General features: G+C 38.2%; 3 protein-coding genes across 3 annotated transcripts; 1 reads left to right on the top strand and 2 right to left on the bottom strand.

Moving 5' to 3' along the window:
- Positions 1 to 1600: 1600 nt before the first annotated feature.
- Positions 1601 to 5103, bottom strand: LOC149181735 (protein NDL1-like). The gene is made up of 9 exons (XM_089418383.1): positions 4912 to 5103; positions 4635 to 4723; positions 4470 to 4530; positions 4196 to 4282; positions 4009 to 4086; positions 3844 to 3900; positions 3658 to 3713; positions 2323 to 2458; positions 1601 to 2214 (listed from the first exon to the last, which is right to left on the bottom strand). Exons 1-9 carry the CDS (start codon positions 5005 to 5007, stop codon positions 1969 to 1971), a joined length of 906 nt encoding a protein of 301 aa, XP_089274509.1. The 5' UTR covers positions 5008 to 5103; the 3' UTR covers positions 1601 to 1968.
- A 1962-nt stretch (positions 5104 to 7065) lies between these two features.
- LOC149181734 (protein NDL1-like) lies at positions 7066 to 10359 on the bottom strand. The gene is made up of 9 exons (XM_089418382.1): positions 10264 to 10359; positions 9987 to 10075; positions 9822 to 9882; positions 9548 to 9634; positions 9361 to 9438; positions 9196 to 9252; positions 9010 to 9065; positions 7676 to 7811; positions 7066 to 7567 (listed from the first exon to the last, which is right to left on the bottom strand). Exons 1-9 carry the CDS (start codon positions 10357 to 10359, stop codon positions 7322 to 7324), a joined length of 906 nt encoding a protein of 301 aa, XP_089274508.1. The 3' UTR covers positions 7066 to 7321.
- A 1967-nt stretch (positions 10360 to 12326) lies between these two features.
- LOC149181733 (trihelix transcription factor ENAP1-like) lies at positions 12327 to 14006 on the top strand. Its single transcript, XM_089416682.1, has one exon. The coding sequence runs from the start codon at positions 12455 to 12457 to the stop codon at positions 13565 to 13567; it is 1113 nt and encodes a 370-aa protein (XP_089272808.1). The 5' UTR covers positions 12327 to 12454; the 3' UTR covers positions 13568 to 14006.
- The last annotated feature ends 7629 nt before the right edge of the window (positions 14007 to 21635 follow it).

The following is a 21635-nucleotide window of genomic DNA, read 5'->3' as shown; positions in this document are numbered from 1 at the left end:
TTGAGGGTCGATTGAATATGGATTTAGTTCATACCGAAATAGATTCATCTAGGTTTACAGTTAAAGCACAGTTCAACCAACTAATTCAAGATGTGCATCCTTGAATTACCATGTTTAACATATATATATCTATGCATCCTTGCACTATCATGATGAGCATAGACATCAAAGCAGGTTATTTCAGGTTAATAGTTTGTGTTCAATGCATTCTATACACTATGTAGAGCCAGATCAGACTGTCGAGAACCAGGTTATTTGTTTATGTTCACTGCATTCAATCCACTGTCTAGATTCCATACATGGGTTACAAGTTTACTCTAGAGCATGGCCATTGAAAAACCTTAATTTGTAAATTAATATAAGTCCCATCACCCTATTTACAGTCCCTAAATTATTTAATGAAAATAGATTTGAACTGAGTACAAATCCCATCTCGTCATCTCACTTGTTGTACCTAAACTCTTTAGTGAATCTAGAGTCTATTTGCATAGCAACACTCGACGTGGGAACACCTAATGGACTTCAGAAACAAAAACAAGCAGTGGTTATGTCTTATTATCTATGCTTTAAGGTCTAAGTATGGAAAGGAGAAGGCCAAGGCATTTAGAGGAGATATGGGAAGTTTACATGTTGACATGTATTTCAATGTCAAGAAGATTAGTGATAGGTTGCAGGGAAGTTTGTTCATCTTCTTGAGTTGATGTTTTTCTAGTGGATGTAGGGTCCTAGTAATGGATAGTTGGTGGAGTATCGGGATTGATTCAGATTCTGCTGATTAGACTCTGTTTCCTCTTTAAACATAGTCAAACTCCCGACTCCACTTGGACTGCGAAGAGTCTGATAACACTGCCAAGAAGCTTCGTATGGCATAAATTGCAGAGCAGTAAAGGCATTAGTGGACTGAAAAGAAAATGTCATACAGGTCAACTTGGTTAATAATTTACTCAGTTGAAGCTGTGAAAATAAAAAAGTGAAAATAAAAAATGTATCAGAAAGGATTATGAATATATATCTTACTCATGCTTGTAGGCTTTTGATTTGGAGACTTTTAGGTTTCAAAAGCATATACATCATATTTATTAGGTGCCCAAATTCTAGCCCCAATTGTGTCCTGGAAAAACAGAAAAATATGCCTCTGAACAAATTTCAAAAAAATTTAAGCAGCTAGTACAGACCTCCCAAGCCATGGTGAGAACATATCGATGCCTAATAAACATGGAATTACATCAACTCGATGTCAAAGTAAAAGTTATAGCATGGCTGCAGGCATATACATTGGCAGTCAAGGCACCATGGGTATTGTTTTGTTGGTCCTAGTGAGACACAGAGTCCTCCAAATCAGCTCCACACATTACTTATTGCACAAGTGAAAACATACCCTCACCGATACAGAGCATTACATGCAAAATGTTTCAAGGTACTTAGTTAAATTGCCACTACATGTGTGAGAGTGCTCCTCCTTGAATTTCATTTAAGAAGGCAGTGTCTACGCAAAATAGCTTCAAACCTAAATAGAACAGAAGGTGCAAATTTAGAAATGCAATACTGAGTTTGTCCTTTACATGTCTGCAAGGCAAATAGTACCAAGGTTTTCTTAATAATATCCTACATACATTAAGGGCATTTGGATTCGCTTCCAAAACCCACTTCAACAAAGATGAACCTTGAAGTTGGCTCATATTGTAGGAGATGTCAGTTTTATTTTATCTTGTGTTAGAACTTAGAAGCATGAATATTAGTGCTTTTGATCTCCTAGGAGAGTGTGGTGATTGAATAAGGATCACGAGTCACTGTTTCTGGTAAAGCAAATCCAGGAGAGCAAACGCATATTGTCCCAATTGAAAGCATCTGGTCTGATTCTGCAGATTCCAAAGAAAAGCTGTTGGATTTGTTAGGAAGTGTGCATGACACAACTGGAAACCATGCAGGTAATGTTGGCCTTTGTTGCTACGGCAAGAAGTGTCCACCTTAATCATCCATAGCTGCAACACGTGTTTTGATCGGTTTTAACTTCAAACCTAAACTTTCAGGAGACAACAATTCAACTGAGGTGCAAGACGGACTTAAAGGACTGGTTGGACTGGGGCTAGTCCCATAGCTGCAAAATAACTGGGGAGGAGACCTGTAAAAGCCATATCCCATCAGAAAGTATTCAATTGGGATTAACATTGCATGGGGTTGTTCCTCTGTCACAAGTGATCCACAAGCTTGGACCTGTCATGCATTAATAACAATTATGTCAGCCATGTTGATGTCAGTTTGCCTCTACAGGAAAGTTTTAGTATCTTAAAGATCAACTTTGAGAAAGTGAAATGTTATCACCTCAACCAATGCATTGAATTTTTTGTCCATTTTGGCACACATGTGAAGAGCTTCTGAATGAAATGGAGAGTTTTCTCCTACAAATATGAGTGTCCTACACTGCAATTTCTTCAACCCTTCTGTCAGATCATATCTCCTGCAGGCAACATTAATCCAGATGCAGCCCCGTGTCAAAATCTCCCCCATTTCCGAAAAGCAATTGGAGATGCATACATTGCTTATCATCATTTCACACAAATTGAAACGAGTAACAAACCACCACTTTGTTTTATCTCTCTTGTGTTAACCTTCACTAAGTAATATCTGATCTCACATTGCATTTTACCAGTAGCAGACACCATTGAATTATTCAGAACATGACACTCTAGGTTAGGTATAATACCATCCTTCCCCTCCAGCACAACAGGGTAACTAATGGAACACATGTAATTTATTCCCCTTTGGTATCCTACCATAATTGTTAGAGTAAAAGATTAGGATGCAAGAAAAGGAAATAAAACAATATAGTAATCCTTTAAAAAGAATGTAATACGTTGAATGCAGAAGCTTGATCTCATGCCGTTGCCCTACATGCTTGTAAAGGTATCTTACTTGGGACTGGAGGAACACTCCCCATCTTTGAATCACAATTTGGGTTGGTAGAAGCTCTAAAAATGATGTTAAACCGAAGGCACCATTAATTCTTATGTCTTCGGTTTTGGAGATGGATACAAGGAGCCTTTAGATATTTGGCGATTCAAATTTAGTCATATGAGCCTTGAGGGCAAAATGGAGCATGGAAGACTAGGTTTGTAGGACGTGTTTCAGTAAGTTTTGGGCCTCGAGACTCACTTTCAGTCTTGCTCCTCCCAGTTTGCGATGAGGGATTAGAACCAAGTTGCAGATTGTCTATCAAAAAAGAGGTGTGATGGGCAAGGGAGCTCATGGTATCAACTTTTTGATGGAAGGTGCTACCTTGGAGACATATCTTTTACTAGTCTTATTCAGTCAAATGGACAGCTTATATGATGTTGTTTTGTTATAAACTTCAGGTGAAATATAAGTAATGTATATTTTTTTATTTTCAATATGAAAAAGTAGATGATTTTCTTCTAAGGCAAAAAAAGTATCAGTTTTCTTAGAAGAGAAATGAAAAAACAAAACACACGTTATTCACAGGGACACCTAGACTTCACTGAAGGCAAACCATCAATGAATTGACAGAAAATTCTCAAGCCTCTTCTACAGGAAGTTGGTAGAATATGGAGAAATCTCTAATGGGAATTCGATCAGGAATTTCAAACCTAAAACTGCTTCTCAAAACATAAGAAATTATTTCACAAATTTGAAACTTACCGACTCATCACTTGCATAAAGCGCATAACATTACTGCTCTGCTTCTCATCCAGTAGCTGTGTACACAACACCATCGGAATTTAGAAATTATTCCACAACAAAGGGTAAATAAGATGAAATCCACACCGTCAGAGACCTTGAACCCCAATTCCATAAAGTACATATTTCAGTGCAAAGGATGCTTACCCTTCTGCAAGCCTGCACAATATCAGACTCCAAGCCTTGTATATTGCAGCGCACTTCCTGCCATACCCACAATGGTTCCAATAGTGTAAATAGAATAATCAGAATGAAAACAGGGTTGGAAACCCCATGGAAAAAGAAACAAAAGCAGTGGATTATTTAAATTACCTGGCTAAAATACCGTTGAAGTAAACTTTCTTTGACAATTCCACACATGCCATAAAAGTAAAGCAAATTCATCATCACCTGCAAAAACACGATCAGCATGAGGCTAATATCTATTAGAACAAACATTCGAAAACAGAATCCAGTACAGTAGAATCTGCACAAAATAAAATATTTGTACGAAGCAAACCTTGTTATAGAACCACTCAGTCCAAGAAGGTGCTTGACAAAGAGGAGAGATGAGAATGAGACCAAGAACTCGTTCTCTGTATTTCAACTGCATTATAGGGAATCAGGAACCACACAAAACGTAAGTGACCTCAAACCACTAACAGATAGAAAGCATAAGAAGAAACAGCAAGGGAATAAAAAATTAAAGAAATGGCAGTCGATATAGCCCAATTGCATAGTCCATAAATAAAAGCATGAGCTAGAGACAAGTTAGCTTCAAGGGTTTCACTCACCGCAAAAAGAGTGAGAATGTAGGCCCCTGCAGTCACACCCATGCATATAACTCCTCCAAGACTGTCAAGACAAAACAATTAGAAAAACAAAACAACACAATTTTGCTATAACTTACTGATACAAATACATGGAATAAAATAGATATGGCTGAATTCCAAGATTACCCAAAGTAATCAAGCACTTCAGCAACCTGCTCCGCAAGATCGTCCACAGTAGGTATAGCAATATCAGACGAAATTGCAGCAGCTCCTAACTGCAAGAACTCTTAAAACAAGGCAGAAAAATAACATGATGTGAGCATACCATTGCCTTTTAAGAGTGCAATTACTAAATCTAGTTCAAATATCAGAAAAACATCATACATTTGGATAGACTGCAACCATAAACAGAGAAAAAAGTACATTCGTTGACCTGAAAAACAAATAAAGTACCAATACGAACCTCATGTCCAGGTGCATCAATATGATAGATACAGAAATTGTGAAAGAATAACGAAGCAGCCTCAGGGAAGAAGAACAACCCTTGAAAGCATGACATGTCTGTTCAAGAAACAAATAGATGCCGGACCAGTTAGTAACGACAAATAATTTAGTATACACATTACACGGTTAATCACAAGGTTCTGTCAATCAATTGATTTCATTAATTTACAAAACTTGAAATTCCTATTTCATCAATGTAATGTATTGTTGTGGAAGAAAAAGAAGATGTTACAATAACCACAGAAATGGAAACCATGGCAGTCATTCAATGATATGTAAATAAAAGTAGTGTGCAGTGAGTATAAATCCTTGAAAAAATATCAAACCTTGTTATCCAGTTCTATTGATGGTTTACTATGCACATGAATGTCATATGGCAGGTTCAACAATCTCAAGTAAAGTTTATACAGAATTAGTTTGAGGGTCGATTGAATATGGATTTAGTTCATACCGAAATAGATTCATCTAGGTTTACAGTTAAAGCACAGTTCAACCAACTAATTCAAGATGTGCATCCTTGAATTACCATGTTTAACATATATATCTATGCATCCTTGCACTATCATGATGAGCATAGACATCAAAGCAGGTTATTTCAGGTTAATAGTTTGTGTTCAATGCATTTTATACACTGTGTAGAGCCAGATCAGACTGTCCAGAACCAGGTTATTTGTTTATGTTCACTGCATTCAATCCACTGTCTAGATTCCATACATGGGTTACAAGTTTACTCTAGAGCATGGCCATTGAAAAACCTTAATTTGTAAATTAATATAAGTCCCATCACCCTATTTACAGTCCCTAAATTATTTAATGAAATTAGATTTGAACTGAGTACAAATCCCATCTCGTCATCTCACTTGTTGTACCTAAACTCTTTAGTGAATCTAGAGTCTATTTGCATAGCAACGCTGAACGTGGGAACACCTAATGGACTTCAGAAACAAAAACAAGCAGTGGTTATGTCTTATTATCTATGCTTTAAGGTTTGAGTATGGAAAGGAGAAGGCCGAGGCATTTAGAGGAGATATGGGAATTTTACATGTTGACATGTATTTCAATGTTAAGAAGATCAGTGATAGGTTGCAGGGAAGTTTGTTCATCTTCTTGAGTTGATGTTTTTCTAGTGGATGTAGGGTCCTAGTAATGGATAGTTGGTGGAGTATCGGGATTGATTCAGATTCTGCTGATTAGACTCTGTTTCCTCTTAAAACATAGTCAAACTCCCGACTCCACTTGGACTGCGAAGAGTCTGATAACACTGCCAAGAAGCTTCGTATGGCATAAATTGCAGAGCAGTAAAGGCATTAGTGGACTGAAAAGAAAATGTCATACAGGTCAACTTGGTTAATAATTTACTCAGTTGAAGCTGTGAAAATAAAAAATGTATCAGAAAGGATTATGAATATATATCTTACTCATGCTTGTAGGCTTTTGATTTGGAGACTTTTAGGTTTCAAAAGCATATACATCATATTTATTAGGTGCCCAAATTCTAGCCCCAATTGTGTCCTGGAAAAACAGAAAAATATGCCTCTGAACAAATTTCAAAAAAATTTAAGCAGCTAGTACAGACCTCCCAAGCCATGGTGAGAACATATCGGTGCCTAATAAACATGGAATTACATCAACTCGATGTCAAAGTAAAAGTTATAGCATGGCTGCAGGCATATACATTGGCAGTCAAGGCACCATGGGTATTGTTTTGTTGGTCCTAGTGAGACACAGAGTCCTCCAAATCAGCTCCACACATTACTTATTGCACAAGTGAAAACATACCCTCACCGATACAGAGCATTACATGCAAAATGTTTCAAGGTACTTAGTTAAATTGCCACTACATGTGTGAGAGTGCTCCTCCTTGAATTTCATTTAAGAAGGCAGTGTCTACGCAAAATAGCTTCAAACCTAAATAGAACAGAGGGTGCAAATTTAGAAATGCAATACTGAGTCTGTCCTTTACATGTCTACAAGGCAAATAGTACCAAGGTTTTCTTAATAATATCCTACATACATTAAGGGCATTTGGATTCGCTTCCAAAACCCACTTCAACAAAGATGAACCTTGAAGTTGGCTCATATTGTAGGAGATGTCAGTTTTATTTTATCTTGTGTTAGAACTTAGAAGCATGAATATTAGTGCTTTTGATCTCCTAGGAGAGTGTGGTGATTGAATAAGGATCACGAGTCACTGTTTCTGGTAAAGCAAATCCAGGAGAGCAAACGCATATTGTCCCAATTGAAAGCATCTGGTCTGATTCTGCAGATTCCAAAGAAAAGCTGTTGGATTTGTTAGGAAGTGTGCATGACACAACTGGAAACCATGCAGGTAATGTTGGCCTTTGTTGCTACGGCAAGAAGTGTCCACCTTAATCATCCATAGCTGCAACACGTGTTTTGATCGGTTTTAACTTCAGACCTAAACTTTCAGGAGACAGCAATTCAGCTGAGATGCAAGACGGACTTAAAGGACTGGTTGGACTGGGGCTAGTCCCATAGCTGCAAAATAACTGGGGAGGAGGCCTGTAAAAGCCATATCCCATCAGAAAGTATTCAATTGGGATTAACATTGCATGGGGTTGTTCCTCTGTCACAAGTGATCCACAAGCTTGGACCTGTCACGCATTAATAACAATTATGTCAGCCATGTTGATGTTAGTTTGCCTCTACAGGAAAGTTTTAGTATCTTAAAGATCAACTTTGAGAAAGTGAAATGTTATCACCTCAACAATTGCATTGAATTTTTTGTCCATTTTGGCACACATGTGAAGAGCTTCTGAATGAAATGGAGAGTTTTCTCCTACAAATATGAGTGTCCTACACTGCAATTTCTTCAACCCTTCTGTCAGATCATATCTCCTGCAGGCAACATTAATCTAGATGCAGCCCCATGTCAATATCTCCCCCATTTCCGAAAAGCAATTGGAGATGCATACATTGCTTATCATCATTTCACACAAATTGAAACGAGTAACAAACCACCACTTTGTTTTATCTCTCTTGTGTTAACCTTCACTAAGTAATATCTGATCTCACATTGCATTTTACCAGTAGCAGACACCATTGAATTATTCAGAACATGACACTCTAGGTTAGGTATAATACCATCCTTCCCCTCCAGCACAACATGGTAACTAATGGAACACATGTAATTTATTCCCCTTTGGTATCCTACCATAATTGTTAGAGTAAAATATTAGGATGCAAGAAAAGGAAATAAAACAATATAGTAATCCTTTAAAAAGATTGTAATACGTTGAATGCAGAATCTTGATCTCATGCCGTTGCCCTACATGCTTGTAAAGGTATCTTACTTGGGACTGGAGGAACACTCCCCATCTTTGAATCACAATTTGGGTTGGTAGAAGCTCTAAAAATGATGTTAAACCGAAGGCACCATTAATTCTTATGTCTTCGGTTTTGGAGATGGATACAAGGAGCCTTTAGATATTTGGCGATTCAAATTTAGTCATATGAGCCTTGAGAGCAAAATGGAGCATGGAAGACTAGGTTTGTAGGACGTGTTTTAGTAAGTTTTGGGCCTCGAGACTCACTTTCAGTCTTGCTCCTCCCAGTTTGCGATGAGGGATTAGAACCAAGTTACAGATTGTCTATCAAAAAAGAGGTGTGATGGGCAAGGGAGCTCATGGTATCAACTTTTTGATGGAAGGTGCTACCTTGGAGACATATCTTTTACTAGTCTTATTCAGTCAAATGGACAGCTTATATGATGTTGTTTTGTTATAAACTTCAGGTGAAATATAAGTAATGTATATTTTTTTATTTTCAATATGAAAAAGTAGACGATTTTCTTCTAAGGCAAAAAAGTATCAGTTTTCTTAGATGAGAAATGAAAAAACAAAACACACGTTATTCACAGGGACACCTAGACTTCACTGAAGGCAAACCATCAATGAATTGACAGAAAATTCTCAAGCCTCTTCTACAGGAAGTTGGTAGAATATGGAGAAATCTCTAATGGGAATTCGATCAGGAATTTCAAACCTAAAACTGCTTCTCAAAACATAAGAAATTATTTCACAAATTTGAAACTTACCGACTCATCACTTGCATAAAGCGCATAACATTACTGCTCTGCCTCTCATCCAGCAGCTGTGTACACAACACCATCGGAATTTAGAAAGTATTCCACAACAAAGGGTAAATAAGATGAAATCCACACCGTCAGAGACCTTGAACCCCAATTCCATAAAGTACATATTTCAGTGCAAAGGATGCTTACCCTTCTGCAAGCCTGCACAATATCAGACTCCAAGCCTTGTATATTGCAGCGCACTTCCTGCCATACCCACAATGGTTCCAACAGTGTAAACAGAATAATCAGAATGAAAACAGGGTTGGAAACCCCATGGAAAAAGAAACAAAAGCAGTGGATTATTTAAATTACCTGGCTAAAATACCGTTGAAGTAAACTTTCTTTGACAATTCCACACATGCCATAAAAGTAAAGCAAATTCATCATCACCTGCAAAAACACGATCAGCATGAGGCTAATATCTATTAGAACAAACATTCGAAAACAGAATCCAGTACAGTAGAATCTGCACAAAATAAAAGATTTGTAGGAAGCAAACCTTGTTATAGAACCACTCAGTCCAAGAAGGTGCTTGACAAAGAGGAGAGATGAGAATGAGACCAAGAACTCGTTCTCTGTATTTCAACTGCATTATAGGGAATCAGGAACCACACAAAACGTAAGTGACCTCAAACCACTAACAGATAGAAAGCATAAGAAGAAACAACAAGGGAATAAAAAATTAAAGAAATGGCAGTCGATATAGCCCAATTGCATAGTCCATAAATAAAAGCATGAGCTAGAGACAAGTTAGTTTCAAGGGTTTCACTCACCACAAAAAGAGTGAGAATGTAGGCCCCTGTAGTCACACCCATGCATATAACTCCTCCAAGGCTGTCAAGACAAAACAATTAGAAAAACAAAACAACACAATTTTGCTATAACTTACTGATACAAATACATGGAATAAAATAGATATGGCTGAATTCCAAGATTACCCAAAGTAATCAAGCACTTCAGCAACTTGCTCCGCAAGATCGTCCACAGTAGGTATAGCAATATCAGACGAAATTGCAGCAGCTCCTAACTGCAAGAACTCTTAAAACAAGGTAGAAAAATAACATGATGTGAGCATACCATTGCCTTTTAAGAGTGCAATTACTAAATCTAGTTCAAATATCAGAAAAACATCATACATTTGGATAGACTGCAACCATAAACAGAGAAAAAAGTACATTCGTTGACCTGAAAAACAAATAAAGTACCAATACGAACCTCATGTCCAGGTGCATCAGTATGATAGATACAGAAATTGTGAAAGAATAACGAAGCAGCCTCAGGGAAGAAGAACAACCCTTGAAAGCATGACATGTCTGTTCAAGAAACAAATAGATGCCGGACCAGTTAGTAACGACAAATAATTTAGTATACACATTACACGGTTAATCACAAGGTTCTGTGAATTAATTGATTTCATTAATTTACAAAACTTGAAATTCCTATTTCATCAATGTAATGTATTGCTGTGGAAGAAAAAGAAGATGTTACAATAACCACAGAAATGGAAACCATGGCTGAAGTAATGTTGGGTTGCATTTTTACAAGTAATTATGCAGAGATTGACTTCTGTGGATTTCTAATCAGGCAGACCAGCTGAAAATGACTGACTGTAATTTTGTTGTTTTGAAGGATGAATAGAATTCCCACTGCTTATTTACAATAAAGAAAAAAAATAAGGCATAACTTCAAATATCCAAAACAGAAATTCCCAAGGAAGTCTCGAAAACAAATTTTAAAAACTTCAAAAGCAAAATAAAGCAGCTAAAGCCAGACACAGATACATGAAAGACGACATGACCTAAAATGACAGAAACACGAGGATACAAATTTTCTGGATTAGAAAATAGGCCATGAAATTTCTGAGTAGCTCAAAATAGAAATAAATGAATCCAAAAAAATCACTTACAGTTTGCAACAAAAGCAATATGGAGAATAGAGACTCTAAATGAGTTCACATTGTGTTAGAAGATATGGTAAAACATTTCTGAATCGAAGCCTTAAATAGAATTCCCTGGAACGCCATTTTTCAAATAATAAAAAGAAAAGGGAGACAACAGATTATTGATATATGCCAAAATCCTATCTCATATATACCAGCAATTAAGGGCATCACTTAGCAGCCACAAAGTTGAAAGTGTTTATAAGGGATAACACCAAAACTGTTAACATCGCTAGTACCAGAGTGGGAACCCTGGATTGTGTGGGCTGTATCTGGGAACTTGCACAGTTCAGCCCAATTCGCCGCATGCACATGTTAAGGGTTCTTTGATTTCTTCCACTGTAAAGCTGGTTCTGGTCATAGGTTTGCTATTATGCTCACTGGTTTTTGCCTTGAAGAAAAGCAATGCTTCAAGATTCCGGAAGCTAACAGCATTCCAGAGGGTGGGCTTCACCTGTGAAGATGTCTTCGAGTGTTTGAAAGAGGAAAATATTATTGGAAAGGGAGGAGCAGGGGTTGTGTAGAAGGGTTCGATGCGGAGCGGTGAGGAATTTGCAGTGAAGAGGTTGCCTGGGATTGGAAGAGGGTCTTCTCACGACCATGGTTTTGCTGTAGAGATTCAGACTTATATGTAAGTTCTCATACAGTATTTTCTTGTGTTATTTTTTCAGAATATGCATACACGCTGAAAGTGGATGAAAAGAGAGACGATGACCTCACCTGGAAGAAATGATGTTGTGTTGAGGTTTTCTAAACAACAGCTCCGGCTCACGATTTCCAGCTCCGAGACCCATTCGTGAGATTGTTAAACCAGGCTCCTCTGTCAGTTTGAACAGTGGTATACTCTGTGATATTGATCACTGCCGGTAGTTTGATGCAAGAAGGAAACCGCAGAACAGTGACTACTGCAGCTTAAGAATGCATACGCTGCGGAAGATAACTGCACGAAGTTAAGACGACGCACGCTGCGGAAGATAACTGCACGAAGTTAAGACGACGACGCCACTCCCTCGCAGAACATGAATATCCATCCATACACGACGCCACTCTCTCGCAGAACTGTGCCGCTCTATTCTGACACCACGTGTCAGCACGAGACTGCAAAACCCCTGATTGTGCCATTCGGAATCCGATGCCACGTGTCAACATGAGGAACAAAAAGACGACGAAAGTCCCTTTCAAAGGAAAACCTATCGGACTAATTACTTCACTTTCATGAGTTTCATTTGTTCACATTATCTCGCCACATTTAAGGCCGCGAAAAGATATACTAGTGGCGGAGAGGCTTGAACCCACCACCTGGAAGCGATGACTTTAGTTGTAGGTTCCTCTCTTTTGAAAAAACGCATTCGCTATCATTGAGCTCTGGTCATCCATTTGGCTTTGACCATCCGTACTTTATGGATGATTAGAATTTTCCAGTCATAAATGAAGAAGATTTTATGAACAATCCAACTCAAATTCGTCATGGATGACACAGACGATGATGCCCGCTATCCGCCCAATGCTTATGCACTGCAATACCACCAGTCGCATACCAGCAATCCCTTCCATCGCCCCAAGCTACCATTGAGGCCGGCGCCCCACGAACCTACCGCTGCGTTTGAAGACGAAGAAGAAGACGAGGAGGAAGAAGAGGAGAAGGAAGAGGAAGAGGAGGGGAATTACGGGGACGACGAAGCAGATGAGTCAGAGAACCATCCAGAAGCCCAGGAGTCTGGCACGCGAGGCAAGAACATACAGAAGACACCCGACAAGCCAGCTGTCGACAGGTTCGGAGTTCGAAACTCGTCCCCAAATTTATTCCCCAAGAACAACCCGGAATATAATTTGGGTAGGCCTGAAGCGAAGGGCTCCAGGGATGATTGGTCGGAAGCTGCTACTTGGATATTGCTGGAGACATGGGGGGAGAAATATTTGCAGGCGGGCAAGAAGAGCTTGAAGCTGGAACAGTGGTTTGAGGTTGCAAAGACCGTTTCGGCTGCTTCAAAGGTTTTCAAGACCGATATACAGTGCAGAAACAGGTTGGACACATTGAAGAAGAAGTACAAGAAGGAGAGACAAAGGAGCCCTGATAGCAAGTGGGTCTATTACAAATACATGGATGCACTGCTCAATTCTTCTCCTTGGCAGACTGGGCTGCCCTATGGCATGGATGCTGGGGAATTTGTCTCTCAAGTGCCCTTGAGACCTAGGATTTGTTTGAATAACTCCAGGTTTGAGGAGGTTAGGGATGGCCCCGGGGATTCGCCCAGCGAAGAAGAGGAGGAGGACGAGGAAGACGAAGACGAAGAGGAAGAGGAGGAGCATGATGAAGGGAGGACGTTGAAGCGGCGAAAGGAGGACGAGGATTCGTTCAGGATTTTGGCTGATTCCATTCATAGATTTGGGGAGATTTATGAGAGAATTGAAAATAGTAAGAAACGGCAGATGTTGGATTTGGAGAAGATGAGGAGGGAATTTGACAGGGATTTGGAGATGCAGAAGAGACGGATTTTGGAGCAGACCCAGATCGAGTTGGCGAAAATTAAGCAGGGGAGCGATGACATTGATGCTTCCGTCACTAATATGAGTGGCTAAAGACGTGGGGGACAATAAGGATGGAGTTATGTTTGAGATCTGAACTTAGCCACATCAAAATCACAATTATTAACATTGGTATATACTTCCACTGGCTAGGCTTTTTTCTTTCCGCTTTCCTTCGTTAGCATATCATTCTTTGTTTTGGCTCTCATTTTATCCTTTGAGATCGTTGCTATTGATTGAAGAAGCTGTAAAAGGAAACCCTCTGAGGTGAGGCAACTAGTTATAATTGCCTTTGGCAGAATGTTTTTCAAGGCAAAGTGTGCTGCATACTACTGTGATTGTAATAGGTACAGTGGAGGTCTCTTACTGACTTTTACCAAAAAAATCATTTCCAAAAAAGAACTATAGTCTGTCTGTAAATAGTTTCCTATTAGTTTCGAATTGAAGATCTATAGTCTTTTTCATTTATGTTAATATAAGATTGGTTAAATATTATCATGAACAAGATATCACGTGCATGAAAGCAGAAACGTTTCATTATTTTCACTGCCTGCATGGCTGCAACAACTGATTATTTGCATAAAAAGAAAATTGTCCTTTTGTGTATGAATGCAGGATATTCTGTTTGCATTTGCACGATTCAATCATTGATGGTTCCCTAAGTTCATGTGATAATTCCAAGATTACTTTGAACGTTAAGAACCTTTTATTTATTTTGTGATGTCATTTGCTTAGAGAAGTGGACAACGGACAACAGTTGTGGTGGCTAATTTAAGTTTTTTGCGATTTATATTTAGTAATCAATGGCTGTTGAGTTTACGCTGTTACTTTAATCTTCTTTGTCATTGGCTGATGTTTGTTAAAAAATTGTTGTAAGTGCTTCGACACTAACAAAATCATGTGATTTCTGTTCTTCAAGCTTGGTTTTAAAACTGAGTTGCATGATACAGGGAAATGAGTATGAGTTTCCGAAACGGGTAAGGGTACGAAACTTGACCCCCCAAATTTTGGAAATGGGGAAATGCGATATATATATATGCTCAAAAGTCAAAACATACATGATACATTCTAATTTATTACATTATGATTAAATTGTCCAATGTCAATGCATAAACTATAAGTCTCTAAATTTACATTACATTTACTCATGAATGATCACATAATGAAAATAGTAATATCCAAAATCAACCATGAGAAGTTTCTAATTTCTTGTCTTGTGCTTGATTGGGAGTCTCCTCCTGCGTGGTCGAATGACCTTAGTGCTCTTAATTAAATACAAGTTCGATACCCTAGTACCCTAGGTGCTTTTGATTATTGGGACCCCTGCATAGAGGGCTTGGTTCTTTGGATTAAATACAAGTTCCATACCCTAGTACATCACAAAATCCAATGGAAACATTGCAATCCCCCGAATCCCGAAATCCTGAAATACAGATAAGTCTGTTGGATTTTGAGTGAGATTTAAAATTCTACTCTCTCCATATGAAATCCAATGAGGGTGAAACCACTCTCAAACATCCTGAGTCATTTCATGGTAATTTTATAAATTTAAGTAAAAGGATGAAAATGAAAGATAAAAGAAAATGTCACTTTTACTGCATATCAACACTAGGGCCATAGGCTTGAACATTACGCTGCCCCATAAAAAAAAATTGTTTCTAATCTTCCGTAGCTCCCTCTATCACTCCCAAATTAGCAGGGAGTGAAAAAAAAAAAAAAAAAAATCTAAAAAAAAACTGAAAAAAATCACTTTATTGCTGAAACGTGGTTGTGTGACCTGGAAATGCGTTTCAGGCCATACTGAGCCACGTTTCTTCCACATGAAACATGGTAATACAATCTGAAACGCTTTTCTAAACCGTACCAAACACGTTTTTGTGTTTCCGTTTTTTTTAAGGCTTTTAGCCCAGATTCGCCCAGAGGACCAGCGTTTCCTGCAACATAGCTTTAAAACAATAGCTTCAACATTGAAGTAATTTCTACCTCTTGCAAAGGTTTCAGGATGTGCGGAACAATGCATATCGAAAAATATATGGTAAATATTTATAAATTATAATGGTATTGAGAATTCTTGATTAATCACAAAAAAGTATATATATGCAACATTTAATTATGCAATTTGAAATAGGTGATCCACATGTTTGTACATCATCTAATGATACACCAATACCACATGATCTGGCATGATATAAAAGTTTTCTGACATAATTTTCAGATTTTAATTTATAGTCTGAGATACATTATAGATGATACAAAATATCCGAGTAAACCACTAGCGAAGCTTAAATAGCCTATGCTTGATATTTTGCTTCCATGTGTTGCAATCAATGTGTGATGGGAATGCATCCCGGTTTGGGGATTTGTTCCTGAGTTTCTTTCATCTTGAGGTTGTTGGGATGACAAGAAACGTCCCCTCTCCTCCCTGGGATGCATGGGACATATTGGGGACATCGCTGAGCTGTACATTGTTTGGTGGAGATATCTCCTGTGACAGGGAAAATGGGATGTCCCGTGATCTCTTTGAGGGACATCCAATTGTGCCTCCATGTCACCAATATAAAAAGGGTCTCTTTGTGAGAATTTTCTTACGAACATGCAATGTTACGTGGATGTTCCATTTCGTATTATTGATATTTTTGTTTAGAAATTTATAAGCATTATTATGTGGATGGTGCATATCATACTATATTGATCTTGGACATTTTGGTGAATTATCGTGGCCTTATAATGTCACTTTTGGTGTTTTGGTATGTCTTTGGCTATTTGAGCTCTTTCATTGTTTTCCAAAGAAAATCTTGCAGGCCCCCTTTTCTTCTGAATATTTGGATGGAGGGTGGTTCTGCCATTCACAGTAGTGGTTGGTGATGCTGAGGATTTCAACCAGATTTGAATTTCTGACCAATGTCTTCTCCATTGGCAATATGCCTTGGGTAGATGGTTTAGTCAATTAAGCTAACCCTTGAGGCTTAAGCTTGAAGGACAGGGGTGGGCTTTGATCCATCTTTGTGTTCATGGGTCATAAGATTATTTGATATGATTTCTTTGAATGCAACCACATGTCTGACCACTACTTCAAGACAATTCCATGACTCCAAGAAAAACAACATCCAATTATGCAATTTGAAATAGGTGATCCACATGTCTGTACATCATTTAATGAATACACCAATACCACATGATCTGGCATGATATAAAAGTTTTCTGACATAATTTTCAGATTTTAATTTATAGTATGAGCCTATGAGGTACGTTATAGATGATACAAAATATCCGAGCAAACCACTAGCCAAGCTCAAATAGCCTATGCTTGATATTTTGCTTCCATGTGTTGCAACCAATGTGTGATGGGAATGCATCCCGGTTTGGGGGATGTGTTCCTGAGTTTCTTTCATCTTGGGGTTGTTGGGATGATAAGAAACGTCCCCTCTCGTCGCTGGGATGCATGGGACATACTGGGGACATCGCTGAGCTGTACATTGTTTGGTGGAGATATCCCCTGTCCCAGGGAGAATGGGATGTCCCTTGATGTCCTTGAGGGACATCCGATTGTGCCTCCAGGTCACCAATATAAAAAGGTTTCCATATGAGAATTTGCTTACGAACATGCAATATTATGTGGATGTTCCATTTCGTATTATTGATATTTTTGTTTAGAAATTTATAAGCATTATTATGTGGATGGTGCATATCATACTATATTGATCCTGGACATTTTTATGAATTATCGTGGCTTTATAGTGTGTCACTTTTGGTGTTTTGGTGTGTCTTTGGCTGTTTGAGCTCCTTCATTTATTTCCAAAGAAAATCTTGTGGGTCCCCCTTTTCCTCTGAATATTTGGATGGAGGGTGGTTCAACTGCCATCTACAATAGTGACCGGTGATGCCGAGGATCTCAACCAGATTTGAATTTCTGACCAATGTCCTTCCCATTGGCAACATGGTTTGGGCGGATGGTTTAGTCAATTAAGCTAACCCTTGAGGCTTAAGTTTGAAGGACAAGGCTTAAGTTTGAAGGACAAGGGGCGGGCTTTGATAGACCCATATGTTCATGGGTCATAAGATTATTTGATATAATTTAGTGCAACCACATGTTTGACCACTACTTCAAGACAATTCCATGGCTCTAGGAAAAGCCTTCACGAGAGTTTCCATATGAGAATTTGCTTATGAACATGCAATATTATGTGGATGTTCCATTTCGTATTATTGATATTTTTGTTTAGAAATTTATAAGCATTATTATGTGGATGGTGCATATCATACTATATTGATCCTGGACATTTTTATGAATTATCGTGGCTTTATAGTGTGTCACTTTTGGTGTTTTGGTGTGTCTTTGGCTGTTTGAGCTCCTTCATTTCTTTCCAAAGAAAATCTTGTGAGTCCCCCTTTTCCTCTGAATATTTGGATGGAGGGTGGTTCAACTGCCATCCACAATAGTGACCAGTGATGCCGAGGATCTCAACCAGATTTGAATTTCTGACCAATGTCCTTCCCATTGGCAACATGGTTTGGGCGGATGGTTTAGCCAATTAAGCTAACCCTTGAGGCTTAAGTTTGAAGGACAAGGCTTAAGTTTGAAGGACAAGGCTTAAGTTTGAAAGACAAGGGGCGGGCTTTGATCGACCCATATGTTCATGGGTCATAAGATTATTTGATATAATTTAGTGCAACCACATGTTTGACCACTACTTCAAGAGAATTCCATGGCTCTAAGAAAAGCCTTCACGAGAATCGAACGTTTTCCACTCATGAAAATCTCCTCACTCCTCACCAGTGGAGCCAACCCCTTTGGGTAATTTGAGCCCATTTGTCTTCACCAATGACTCTCAATTTCGCTCTTTCGATTTCTTTCATTATCCTTTGTTTTTGGGCCACTTCAACATACCTGTATGATCTGTATTTTAACATGGCTCAAAGCATACATGGACCGCTAATTCTGTGTAAACGACTACACGATTTCTTCAATTTCTATTATCAATTTAGCAATAGTTGACTAATGAGGTCTATACCTACTCTTACTGCAGGGTGTTTCTAGCTTATTTTTTAATGTTGAGTTTTGGGTTCATGGACCTACATGGTTGATAAAAGCTCAACCAGATTTTCTTTAGAATAAATCCATATCAGCAAGATTCCAAGAGAAAAATGAAAGTACATGCATGTCCATTTAACCAACTGAACATGACATAGACATCATTGCATAGTGATTCAGTAGAACTAGCAATAGAAGAAATGAACGGACTAGTGTAAAGTTAAGAAAAGGCTGTAACATAGCATTTGCATCCATGATATAAATAATTTCATTAATTAAGAGTAATGATGGTACAAGGGATGCACGATGTGTGCTCCATCTCAATTATACATAATATGAGTTTTTGCTTGGATTTAGAGTAGACTGTTCATTTCTTTTATAACTGACCATACTGATTTGTTATGGGATGATATCCATGTTATGTTGATTTGTTATGGGATGATATCCATGTTATGTTCAGTTTGTGAATGACTATGCATGTACCTTCCCTTTTCTTTGGAATATCTGCATTCTGGATAAAATCTGGTTTAGTCATTAATTTACCGTGTGTGTTCATGAACCCAACTTTTAGATTGATTGATACTATTCAAATTTGTATATCAATTTTTTCCTTCTCAAGAATATCTTTTGCATTGTGTCACTTGTTTGTGTTGAATATTTTTTATGTGTTTCTTTTCTAGTATTGGTCCATATTGGCATGGTAGTGATTTCTCCCTCTAATTATTTATCCACATTGCTATGCTAACTAGTATTTTGTCTGCCAAATCATATTTTGACATGCTAGTATTTTGTCCTCCACATTGGTTTTCTTTTATGTTATTTATCCATTTTGGCATGCTAGTTTATTGTGTTTATTTCCCATTTGTGATTACTCATTATCCAATGATAAATAAAATGAGTATTTTTTCTATATTTTATGGGGGTCTCCCATGTCTCCTACTTTGTCATTCCTTGGAATTTGGGGGCTCTCTCTAGTGGTCAGAAACTTGTTTCCAAACTACCCCATTCTCAAATCTCAGCGATAGGCTATAATGGATGTTCAACATCATCAATGCCAAAGCCAACATCAATGTCACTATTAGATTCCTCGGGTTCATTAAATATTCTCATTGGCATTTGAAGCAATTCGTATTGTGACTTTGTGCTAGTTATCTATGTGTTGGTCTCCTTTGGGATGCCATGCCATGATGTCATTGGTTCCTTCATAATACTCGAGTGTCTTTTGATAATGAATATGTAAGGCATTGTGCATTGCAACTAGCTTCTTTGCTAGAGTGGATGAAACTTCCTCTTAGCCATAGAGTAATTAATGATTTGAAATAATGGACAAACAAGAAGCTAGTGTAGCTTTGGAGCTCCACCCCCATGCATCCTCCACCTCCCAAGTTGGTTCTTATGAGCTATTGTATTCTCTCTTTGGGCCATTAAGTTGTGCAAATGAATGAAATCATTGTTGAAGTGTTATAACTTCTGATTTTCGTAATAGGAAGCATCATTGGAATAGTTTGAAACCTCTCCTTCAACTCCTGAACATATGGGGGACCCTCCCAAATCTCTTGATATATCATATACCATTTAAGATTAAGAGCATAGGTTGCCATGTGTAATGGTGTGCTCATATGGTTCCACCTCTTTTAAAGGTTCGGTCAAATCTATTGTGCATAGTGTGTTTGTCTCACGAGTGGAAGATTCTCTTGGCCCAACATGTTGTCAATTCTCTCATAAGTCTGTCCGGCCCAGGATAATCAATGTTTGCATATCGGATGGCCTTTATGTTAGTGCCAAGTGGTTGTGACTATGACTAAGTACATGCAATCTACCCACTAGTCATCATCCCACCATTCTCATTCTCTTCCCTTCATTTGTCTTTGATTCTTCTCACTGAAATCAATCATTTTATACAACATAGACTTGCACCTCAAGCACTTCTTAAATAAAAGGGAAGTAGCTGACGTATATGGTATTTGTAGACTTGATGAATTCCTTTCTTGTGCGAGACCTTTATATAGCCAAGGAGGCTTGGTGATTGTAGGTAAACATCTACACATCTCTAGCAGCTTTCACAAAGTATGACATCCATGAATTCCTCCCAATGCCTTTGAGTGCATTGTTCCATATACACAACACAAGTTTTAACAAAATATGCTGATATGACCTCCAACTAAAAGGAAAACAAATGCAGCATTTGCATGACATTGGAGGTCTCAACCTCCTCTTTAGCCACTAGAAGAAAATAAATTGGCAAATTTGAATCTTTACTTTTTAAATCAATAACTTCTCTAAGAAAAAGAGGACCCGTTGAAGATCTAACAATAATGTTGATAAGTGGTCACTGACTAGTATATATCCACCCATCCATATCAATAAAGCACCTCGCTGTCAGGCCTCATCCAAGTTAGCCTTACGCCCTCCATTTACAATAATGTTCAACTTGGCTGTATCATCCATTATGTCTTCTTGTTTTACATTAGGCATGCAATCTACCAGCCAGTCCTATGGAATCTTGTTGTGGAGCAAATTTTGGAAACTAAGGTATAATCGCAAAATTCTTCCTTTTGTTGTGGTGGGCTATAGAAAGGGTACTTATCATTTGCAATCTCAAAATAGCTACAATATCCGTTATACATTAGAAACAAAGGCACAATTTTAGTTGGAGAACAGCCTCATGGGTGATAAACCCCAGAATCTTATTAATGTCAAGGTTTACGACAATGCTTAATATTTATAAAGGTGACGATCCAATTAGGCTGTTGCACAACTGAATTACACCTAAATCTTCAAGCCTTGTGAGAGCTTACTTTTCCAGCTAAAAAATGGTGATGGATGGTGACAACTGCATTGTATCAGAGTGACAGGCCACTAGAGCAATGTGCCATTGGGTATTTTTTGTATTGAATCCAAAGGAACTAGTGAAACCCCTTTAAATAATGGTCTACAACAATGTTCAATTATGGTAGTTCAACTCCTTGTAACAGTTGCCCTGATCATTGTTGGCATGCCTATGTGATTGTCACTGTCAGGTTGGGTATTTGAGATGTCTTTGTTGGAGTAGTTGTATTGGATGCCTACGAGAATCAAGATTGACATTAT

This window comes from Pinus tabuliformis, chromosome 3_2, assembly GCF_031772625.1.
Source record: "Pinus tabuliformis cultivar Carrire ecotype Pingquan chromosome 3_2, CPIR1, whole genome shotgun sequence".
In the NCBI taxonomy this organism is placed as follows: domain Eukaryota; kingdom Viridiplantae; phylum Streptophyta; class Pinopsida; order Pinales; family Pinaceae; genus Pinus; species Pinus tabuliformis.
This window is presented reverse-complemented; position numbering and strand designations above follow the sequence as displayed.

Coding starts and splice junctions, on each gene's coding strand:
- LOC149181735 (XM_089418383.1), bottom strand. CDS start 5,007: ATGTCATGCTTTCAAGGGTTGTTCTTCTTCCCTGAGGCTGCTTCGTTA. Junction 3,901..4,008: donor TTCAACGGTATTTTAGCCAG/GTAATTTAAATA, acceptor TGGGTATGGCAG/GAAGTGCGCTGCAATATACA. Junction 2,459..3,657: donor TTTATGCAAGTGATGAGTCG/GTAAGTTTCAAA, acceptor TGTTGCCTGCAG/GAGATATGATCTGACAGAAG.
- LOC149181734 (XM_089418382.1), bottom strand. CDS start 10,359: ATGTCATGCTTTCAAGGGTTGTTCTTCTTCCCTGAGGCTGCTTCGTTA. Junction 9,635..9,821: donor ACATTCTCACTCTTTTTGTG/GTGAGTGAAACC, acceptor CCTATAATGCAG/TTGAAATACAGAGAACGAGT. Junction 7,568..7,675: donor AATTCAATGCAATTGTTGAG/GTGATAACATTT, acceptor AATGCGTGACAG/GTCCAAGCTTGTGGATCACT.
- LOC149181733 (XM_089416682.1), top strand. CDS start 12,455: ATGGATGACACAGACGATGATGCCCGCTATCCGCCCAATGCTTATGCA.